Here is a 10,569-nt window from a genome sequence, read left to right as displayed (position 1 = left end):
TAGGGAAATGGATCATATTCAGAAGTTTGATTGGTATTTGTATTATTGTATTAGACTCTGTTTATAAAGGGGAGCTCCCTCCATTGTACTACTCTTTGGCACCTAATCTCAAGACTTCTGATGTGCTACAGATGCTATGTGAAAACTCAGCAATTCAGCCAGCCTGAAGGTGACCAGAAATATTCAGGTGTAACTCAGAATGGTTTGAAAGTCTGTTTTGCAGTGAAAGGATGTGTTGTGCAAAGCGTTTCAGGGTTGTGTTTAATTTTGAACATTAATACAAAATTAATGAACTATCATCTTAGAAGCACTCTGGTGTTAGCAACAGTGCCATAAAGTATGGATATCAGATGATTTATTAGGATGCTGCTAATACAAATTGCAGCAAGCATAAGCTGGATCTAGACCCTCAGCCATAAAAAACAGCATAACACAATTTAAAAAAAACACATTAATACGTGGGACATATTATATAGATTACTAGTGGAAAAGCTGTCCACATTGATCATAAAATTTGTCTCTCTTTTTTATGGTGCCTGAAACCCACCCAGTCAACTTGCTGCCTGCCACCTGTTGCTAACAGCAAGGTATACAGTACCGTATCATCTTTCTGCATTGCTGCAAGCATCATGACCTGCCTGCTCTCCGAGAAAGGCCAGATTCAGATAGCACCAAGCCTGTGCCACAAGGAGATTCTCTCCAAAACAGAGATCTGTAAAAAGGAATTTGACTGTAGTATCAGGGGAAAGACAATAAAAAATGGGGTTAACATTTCCATATGAAACTTGGTTCTTTGGTCTTTGGGTTAGGGAAGATGATGATGTTCAAAAGCACAGCACAGCAATATGGATTTTTGTCATTGCATGCCCAAAGTAAGCCTCACATAAGTTACAATAAATCAGTACTCTTGCAGTGTAGTGTAGGTCTTTAGCATTATTCCCAACTAGGTTGTTGGTATAATGGTATGTGTTGGTATAATGGTATGTGTCTCTTTAGTAAAGCCTGACCTAAAAGAGGCAGCTGCATTAGAGGATTCCTCTTTTTTACTCTTTATAGCAAAAGAGGTGTTAAATGACACACTCTGCAAGATATTCCTTAAAGAATTATGATTAGTGCTTGTGAAAGGAATGAAGGTACTGGGATAATGAAGCTGTCAGTAGTTCACAAAATAGACTTACAGATCACTAGCAGTAAGGGCCTTTTATTACATCTATGCCTTAATTTCAGTACACACCCATTAAAAGGGTGGGTTTTCATGTCCTAAAACTGAGCTATTAAGATAAATATCCATTGAGTTTTCTTACCCAATTTCTTACCAGAATGGGAGAAGTAAAGGAGAAAAATTCCTTTCCTTCTCACTATTCTTTCTTTATAGTCTCTGTTTTCTTTAAACCTCACAGCAAAGTTTATAATTACTACCAAATATGGCAAAATTTGCTTGGATTTTGACAATAATGGGATTGGAGATCTGTGAATCATTCAATTACAGACGTGGTCAGTTGGAAGGGACCTCAGAAGGTCTCCAGTCCAGCCTCCTGCTTGAAGTAGGACTAGTGATAGGATCTGACCAGGTTGCTTAGGGCTTTATCCAATTGGGTCTTGAAAACCTTCGAGGATGGTGACTGGACAACCTGCTGTACTGCTGGGCTGTCCTTGTGGGAATGAGGCATTTTCCCTATATCCAGTCAGAACTACTTTTGTTTCAGTTTGACCACTGTCTCTTATCTTGCCACCACTGTGAAGAACCTGCCTTCATCTCCTTGAGACCTTCCCTTTAAAGCACTGGGGACTTCTGTAAGATTCCCTGAAGCCACCTTTGCCCTGGACTGAACAAACTAGGCTCCTTTACCTGCTCTTCACAGGGCAAGTGCTACAGCCCTGAACATTTTGGTGGTCCTCTCCTGGACATGCTCAGGAGATGTTTAGTGACAGATTTATTTATACTAATGTGACTTGTAACTTCTTTCTATTTCAGCCTTTGAACAGAGTTAGTTTCTGAAGGTGATAACCATTTAATCAAATATAATGCTTGTGAATGGGCCCAAACTAGGTGCTCCTAGGAGCACTGCCTGGCCCTATAACAGGATAGATCAACAGAATGGAGCATCAGCCTCCATTTACAGTCTCATAATATCATATTACCATCAGCTTACCAAAAAAAAATACATGTTTAAAAATACTTATAGAAAAATAGTGCTATTCAACAAAATTACACTTTTCTGCCTGCACTTAAATTCTTCTAAAATGTTAGTGTGTGAAGCTTTACTCTTCTATTGCAAACCATAGTCTTAGTGTCAAGATAGTAGTAAGAATAATAGAATAAGGTTCTACTGATGTATTTATTTAAATTGATAAAACTATCATCTTTATTAGGAGTACTTTTGTGGTTATTGACTTCACCATATTTTCTTCTTCTATAAGGGTGCCATTGAAACAAAATTTTAAACTTAAAATGCTTTCACTACTTTAAAAAAAAAGAATTGTCAGATAAGATGAAAAGATTAATAGCTACAATCTAAGATTATTTTAATTTAATTTGGGGAGAAGAAGAGTAGTATAAAAATTGCTTTCTGCATTGTCTTCACTGTTAGTAGATCACTGAAATGTACTTTACTATCTAATACCAAATCAGGTGGTGGTAGTTCACTCGTGCTGTGCATAATATCACATAACACTGTAACTGCTCCATCATTTTCTCCTCCCTGGAAGTGTAAAATGCTTAATTATTCCCAGAAGGGTCATTTTTGATCAGGGTGATTATCAATTTCTCAAGGTTTAGAAGGTTGTCCCAGAATTCTGGTGCTTTCAGCAGAAAACTGGTGCACTCATCCAGTGTCCCCCTGCATGGTTGGATGGCCTCTGTATTTCCTATAAAAGCATTGGTGCTTGCTTTTGAAGAGACCTCTGCATTTTAAAAAACAAATATGCTTTGGAAAAAAAATGGCACTTTATAAGGAAGCCCACTGTACGACACTGGAGTGTTCTGCCTTGGGGGATTTATCCTGACACAGGATAGCGTTGTTACGCCCAAAAGAAACAGAATGGGTGGAACAGGCAATTTTCTGACCTATTTTCTGCGATTAAGATTTTATCAGCTTCTTCTTTCTTGCTGGATTTCACTGTTGTGTGGCTGCTTCTTATAAGCATCATGGTGGAAATTAAGTGTGCAGTTGCAAACACAAATGTAAGATCTTTTCTTCCAAAGTGATACAGCAAGTAACTAATTCTGCAGCTGCTATTACAGCATTAATTATAGATAAACATTCTAAAATACCTCTTTTGAAATAACTACCTAGTCTTGGTCTCCTTAATTAATCGAAACTTGGGACCCTGAATACCATTTTGGCTTTTTCTTTCCCCACGCTCAGTATGCCCTTCTGCTGGAAAGTATGCAAATGCATAGCCCAAAAAAAAAATAAAGGAAGTTTAATGCATTTAAAAGCCAAAATATTCTATGAAATTTATGGAATCTACTCATTTTGCATCAAAATCTCTAGTTTATGATCAAACAAGTAGTCTGATTTATAGAAATCAGTATATAGAAATGACCTTATCGCTGTGACTTTTATATATGAATGTCTATCACATGCATTGTTCAAATTTGGCATGCTTCTTCCTCCAGCAATTGAGCCTAATTATGTTTGTGTTGACTAGACGAATGAGTGCTGCTAAGAGTGAATGGGCAGGCTAATGAGGCTGTGCAAGAAGAGTCACCTTTGGTTTCCAAGAAATGCAGAAATGGATGTCCAGTTTGTTGTAAGATCACAACTGTGGCTTTGCATATGTGTCCTTAAAGCTGGTGAGGATTTTTCAGCTAGCACAAGCAAAAAGAGTTTCCCTGTTGGTTCCCAAGTTGTGATATATCTGCATAGTAGTGCACACACATCCTTCATGTGCCACGAACTTAGCAGCCTGCATGCTTATGTATTTTTTTCTCTCCTCACCTCTTCATAAGGATAGATATGGCCATTCTAGTCAGTGTTGGGTTTTAGTCTTTACTGCATATTCTTGGGGTTTTTTTTCTGTATATTTCTGGTATATCAGCTTTTGCAGTCACAGATGCTGAAAACAAATTAGCATCTTAGATATCTGCCATAGGAAAATGTTAGAATTAGTTTTGAAGGCTGTACTGTTGATTGTGAATATTTCATATACTCATGTCAGTGTGCGCTAATGAATCCATTCAGGATTTCTCTCTTACATTTAAATAGATCCTTGAATGTAATGAACACCTATTTCTAAAAGATCTGAAGCAAAGGAAAGGTGAAGAAGAAATTAGGGAGTTCAGAGGGAGGGGGGAGCAGGTAATAAAACAGACTGAGAACAGACTTTCTTCTTTGGTCTTTTTACCTAACACACTTGATCTGTCTTGGCAGATTTCTGCTCAAACGTAAGTGAAACAAGGCAGATGAATAAATAGGGTTGCCGTGTTCAGTTAACGTGTGTCTCAGAAACAAGACCAAGCAGAAGATGCAGTCTGAAAGTGATGAGGTCCTTAGAGTCAAGAGAAACTTCTGTGGTTTCAGTCCTTCCATTCAAATTTAGATAAAGAAATATAATTTGTACTCTTAAAAATCACATTTAGGTTTTATTTTCTAAAAGTCAATAAAATAAATGAGGTAGTGCATGGGCATATTGCCTAAGATTTTTGAAAGAATTTAATTATTTCGTGCTATTTGGCTTCTCTCTGACTGGTGGATTTGTAAAGAGTTTTTATTGCCAGGTGACATGTTACAGTAAGGCCAAGTCCTTTCATTTTTATTACTTCAAAAGCTGTCTTTTTACCTTTCATAATGACATTGTTATTTTACTTTCATTTTTTTGTAAGTCAACTCCTATTAATATTACTAGTGTTTTAAGTACATGTTTGGCATAAGTGAGTCTTTTAGTTCTAAGCAGGCAGGACTCGAAAAGGTAACTCAGACAGCTGACTGGAGTCATAACTTTTACCTCTGTGTGTGTGTGCAACAGCATTTACCAAATTTTGTGAGCAAGGTAAATGTTTCAGTTCTGGAATAAGATGAGTGATTGTAACTTAACGATTGCACCATTAAAGTTGAGGTATAAATAGTTTAAAGATTAGTGAAAATGGTAGGGCATGATCACTATCAACCCTGCTCTGATACCTGTGAAAGGCTTTATTTGATTTGAATTTGCACCTGAGACATCTCACTGGAACTTTCCCTGAAAACTCTAGTGGATAAAAATATTATCTTTAAAAGTTACACAGATACATGTTCTCCCTCTGTTATTTCCTCTAACGTTTCCACACTAGTTTTTCCCAAATTGCTAGTGATCTGTAAATAGTATATAATCTTCGGAATACCATTAGTGTGACATTGCTTCTCCCAGTCAGAAATACTTACTTTATCCACATAGGTTGAAGGGCATCAGTATGTGATGTTTAGCTCTCTTATCTGGAACCAAGCTCTCACCAGCTGAGTGAGTTTAATCTCAGTGAGAGTGCTGAATCTGTGTGGATCCAGAAGTCCTTAACTCCTCCAGCTGTTTGATGTCTGGTTATTGACTCCTTCAAGCTCTTGAGCTTTAGAGATGATGAAATACAAAGAAGCCCCTTATACAAAAAAGTTATCTGAAATGTTTTAGTAATATTTTTGTGGTTTAATTTTTTCCACTGTATTCATATTGCTTTTCCCTTCTTTTCCACTGGATTTCCTTTTCCTTGTATAACTCTATGCACACCCACAACACAACTTTTTGCCAGACTTTAGTGCTTGTGACAAGTATCACACAAGCAATCACCTCACTTATCAAAGAGAAGATCCAGTGGTCTTGAAAGACTTCCAGGTTAAGAGGTACCACTTGGGAAATATTGGAGCTTTTTGATGTGTAAAAAATATTAGTGTGTTAGCTGCCCAGTACAAGCTTCAGTGAAGAGTTTTAGATATACGTTTATACAATACAATATTTTGTGTCTTTTCTGTTTTATCCAGGTCATTGCCATCGTTATGGATATGTTTACAGACGTGGATATCTTCAGAGAAATTGTGGAGGCATCTGCTAGAGGAATTGCAGTGTATCTCCTGCTTGATGAGTCAAACTTCAGTCACTTTCTGAAAATGACGGAGAAACAAGGCTGTCAAGTTCAGAGGCTCAGGGTAAGGCTGCCTGTGTTCCTGTACATGAACATTCACTACTCATTCCTCCACAACCTACTGAAAAGGGACTATTATTCAAAAAGTGATTACTGAATATTGCTTTTTCAAATTAACTGAGGTAAAAATAGGTAAGCTCTCAACAGAACCTTCTCTATGAACGTTTTTCTCTTTAGAAGGACTGTTATCTTTTTCATGTGTCAAGACTATTTGATAGAATAATACATTTTTCATATATTATTTATAAAATAATTTTTCATTATTATCTATTTAAGAATATTATATGTTTTAAAAACTTAGCTTTTTTTAGCTTTCTCCTGTATTAGCCTACAAATAGAGTCATAAAGCTTATGTAAATTAATAAATTGCATACGTCATTTTATGATCTTTTCCTTTAAAGTTATTATGTATTAAAATACTTTAAAAGACCCAATAAGGGCCTTTTACCTGAAGTAAATGTTTCTTAAATGCTTCTAGATTTACTATGATGTAGACAGCACCAAAGAAGCTGAGATGTTGCCGGAATTTCTTTGCAAAGCTCTGAACGCTGCCTTGGCTGAACTTCCTTATAGCTCCATTTGCAATTCCTTGGTTTTGTAACTAGTTAGGTCATGTTCGCACTGGGCAAAAATATTATATAAGCTCTTCTTAGCAGCATCCATTTTAAGAACCCAGTCCAAAAATCACCTACAGATGTGCTATGTTTGTGAGGATGAAGAGGGCTTTTGGTAGAATTTTGGAGCAAACTTGTATTTTATACCAGTTTTTGTTCTGGAGTGTTGATTTAGGTCCTTTTCACGCTTGTTTCTTGTGTATGAGTGTGTGGGATTGCCCTCTGGTGGCCTAATACACAGACCTATGGGAACTTTTGGAAAGAAAACATCAAAACTATGTTGTGATTCTGTAAACACTGATCGCGATTGCCTTCATGAAGTCGGTATTTGGTGGAGTTTCCATACTCTGTAACTTGAGATACCACCATTTTATGATTACTTGGGTTAACTATGCCATAGAGGTTGTCAGAAATGGTGTATGTCTTTTTGTGGCATGAGTTTTATCCTCCAAGAAGAAATTAGGAGCATGATTTTCAAGTGATATCTCAAAAAATGTCATAGTACGTATTTTCAAATTCTGTACAATGTGTATTTACAGCTGTTTCGAAAGCTTAACTTCTTTTGAGTAGATTCAAGGTAGTCTTTTTAATACTGTTTTATAGGCCTACATACATTTATATTGTGATTGAAATAACTGATGTACATACGTTAGAGTGGAATTTGTATGGATTTATGTCGATTGGAGAGGTTTGGACTTGGCCTCTTCAGTAACATTATATGTTTCTATTTCATAACGATGGGAGAAATAAAATACATCTTTACTCTGTAAGATTTACTTAGAGTACTTCAAGGTTTATCAGAAAATGAAAAATATATGCCAAAGAGCTAAGCAGCAATCCTGTTGTGTGCTGAGTTTCCAGTTTAGCTTGTCATAAAGCTCTTCAAATTAATGATGTTCTCATCTAAGTGCTACTTCCAGTGACTGTTGCTCTGAGAACAGAAGCTTACTACTCTCATACTAAGTCTTCTGTGCCTTTCTTGAGGATGAAGAGAAACTGTGGATGACTATGAAAGAACAGTCAGTTCTTTGGAGAAGTGTTTTCCGTTTCCCTTTTCCCCATAGCTTCAAGGTTCACAAAATAAACCATCTTCAACTTTTTGTGCTCTTGGCTTTCAGTCTTCCCTTTCTGTTCAGTGAAAGCAAGAAGAGGACAGAGGTGTATGGATCTATTTCTTTTCTGCAAGATGTAGCACCAGCAGCACTAGTTCTGTTATTCTCTGGCATGATTTGGTTCAGTCTTGCCAGGAGTATGGCAGATGTTCTTCATGATGAGGAGTTTCAGTAAAGCTTTTCTGACTCAGTGCATTCTCTGGCTGTTTTTCTCTTCTTCTGAATCAATAAAAAATGAGATGCAGTGAAGAGCAAAACTGTATTTTTTAATTCAGATTTACAATTCTGTAGTCTTCTCTGTGGAAAATAAAACGGATTTTTTTCATAAATCTATATTAAATGTCTGTGCAGACTGTTTTCCCCATCTGTAGTCCGACTGCATATCAGGGCATGTTTCCTTCTATTAAAAGATATAACTGGAAAAATTGATAGGCTATATGTTCTGTGGTTATTTTGTGAAGTCCATATAGGAGAATATGAAATCAAGGATTTACTAGAATCTTTTTCAGCCTTTCCAACAGCATTTCTGCTTGTGAGTTGGTTTTTACTTAATGTTTACCTTAACATCACCAGTGGAACTCAACTCAGATAAACAATACCTTTCCTGTACTTTCCAATCTAGCTTTCCCCAATTTCATTTATCTGTTTCCTGACTGTCTTGCACCTTTCCACAGTAATTAATGTGTTTCTTTTTTTCTCCTCTGTACCTAAGCTTCTTTTGATTAACTCTGTCACTGACTTGTTGTTCGGTCAGCAGTTGCTTTGCATAGAAAGATGAAAAGTTGTTACAGATTCATATTTTTTCAGGTGATTTTTCAAAAACTAATAGCTAAATTTTTTGAGATACGCTTTTTTTTTCTGCTACTGCAGGTGCTGCAGCAAACTATAAAATAGATTTGCACTGCAAAATGCAAAGACAGCAATCCACAGCGACAGCAAAATGCTTAATGCAGTAACTGAAATTTGGATTAGAAGCAGTGAACTGGTGCACACAATGTTTAATGCCCAAGAAGTCAATCAAGCTCTTCTGCTGATGTCAGATCTTCATGTTTTATTTGATATGAGGCATGTGGCAGATGCTCCTTGGTCTGCAGAAACCTATTTTTACTTTTCTGGTAATAATGAAGAATCATCATGCTACTAGAGGACATTGAAAGCAATTTGTCGGGAACTGTTTAGCCCGTGATACTCCTCTCTGTAATTTTAATGATTTGCAGGAATGAGAAAATAGAAGCGCTAACGCATTGACTTCACTTTCCGTTTGTGAAGTGTAATGGTAGATATGCATGCTTAAAGGCATAGTAGGAGCTGCTCTTGAGACCTGGTTGCAGTCCATTATTTTTCACAAGTGTTACCAAAATCATCAAAAGTTTTCCAATACTTCCAAGACAAATTTAGTTATTAAACAGGCACGTGCAGCATGGTGGTGTGCCTGTGAGCAAACTCCTGTGCTAAGGGACTCCAGACTACAGTGACGATCAATGAGATTTTGACTTTGGTGGTCGTTAGATCAGATTCAAAGTCCAAATAGGAGTGAACTTGGAAACTACTTAGCATTTGTACAACAACTATTATCTTTTAATAAGAAGAGAGGTTTAGGATAATAAACAACAGAAGTTATGATGAACAATATGAGAAATGTGACTTTTTTTCTTTAAAGCTGTTAGGCTAAGTATTAGGTAGACATCCATTTTCTTCTTTGTGCATATACTTGACAGTAAGTACAGGGTGAGTAATTGAACACTGATAAAAACAGACTTTACAAATAAAAAGCACTGAAATTAAATGTTAGAGTCCAATAGATTCGCTGTACTTATCTATCACATTTGAGGGTTTTGGCTAATGAAAATAAATGTATAATATTGAATTATATTTCAGAATTTTAAATCATGCTTATGTGGCTCTCTTGGAAGATAGTGGTGCAGTGATACATAAAAAGAGACGTTAGAGCTTGTTTCCTGTTCATCATTTTGGTGTCCTTTAACTGGATAGCCCAGATGGCCATCCTCAAACTGCAGCCACTGGATGTTTTAAACATCCCTGAGTGTCCTACAGCCTGCTCTTGAAGGAGAGAGAAGATCCCCGTGTCTGGCTTCAAAAAACTCCTAAGACATCAAATCCTTCATTAAATTGTTCTTCCATATGACTGGTAGTCACTGACAGAAACAGGATGTGGGACCAGAGAAGCTTTCCATTTGACTTGCTATGGCAGATCTTACATAATTTCATGTGTCCCATTGGGCTAGCTGGGTTCCTTCATGGTGTGTTCATGATGTTTGCATGTTCGTTGGTTTCCAGTTTGCGCAGGATTTTCCTCTGAGGATTCATAAATGAATTATTGCTTCACCCACAATGATGAAGAGCACTTCTGCAGTGATCCATGGCACACTACTGTTAGCGCTGTTAGCATAGGAGTCCTGTAGCCTGAGGGTGAAACCAAGTAGGAAGGTGAAGCTCAGCATTTCAAACCAAATTGGGCTTGCAATTCAATATGTGTATTTTTACTGCTTCTAATCCTAAGTGGAACACATTTTGTTGTCTGTATTTTGGGCAATTATTTAAAGTATGCATCACTGGCACCAAATTAGAGGGTTTGAAGTAGGTGAAGAATGCCAGATGAACTGTGGAGGAAAAGGAAGTGTTATGTGAGAAAGGTGAGCGTGATCTCTGGCACATGCCTTTCTAATGCCATGTTCCCGTCTGTCAGTGGATGACCTACCAAGACAGG

The 10,569-nt window shown here is 37.0% G+C and overlaps 1 protein-coding gene across 1 annotated transcript in view; it reads left to right on the top strand.

Annotated features, from left to right (window-relative positions):
• Nucleotides 1–5,954: 5,954 nt before the first annotated feature.
• The window catches only part of FAM83B (family with sequence similarity 83, member B), a gene marked incomplete at its 5' end in the record, with an annotated part of 10,228 nt that continues 5,613 nt past the window's right edge, over nt 5,955–10,569 (top strand). The window contains one exon of the mRNA XM_010185770.1: nt 5,955–6,119. Within this exon, the coding sequence (XP_010184072.1) occupies nt 5,955–6,119 (165 nt within the window). The remainder of the gene's footprint in view (nt 6,120–10,569) is intronic.

This window comes from Mesitornis unicolor, unplaced genomic scaffold (assembly GCF_000695765.1).
Source record: "Mesitornis unicolor isolate BGI_N332 unplaced genomic scaffold, ASM69576v1 scaffold51775, whole genome shotgun sequence".
In the NCBI taxonomy this organism is placed as follows: Eukaryota; Metazoa; Chordata; class Aves; order Mesitornithiformes; family Mesitornithidae; genus Mesitornis; species Mesitornis unicolor.
The sequence above is the reverse complement of the archived record's forward strand: the minus strand, read 5'-3'. Positions and strand labels throughout refer to the sequence as shown.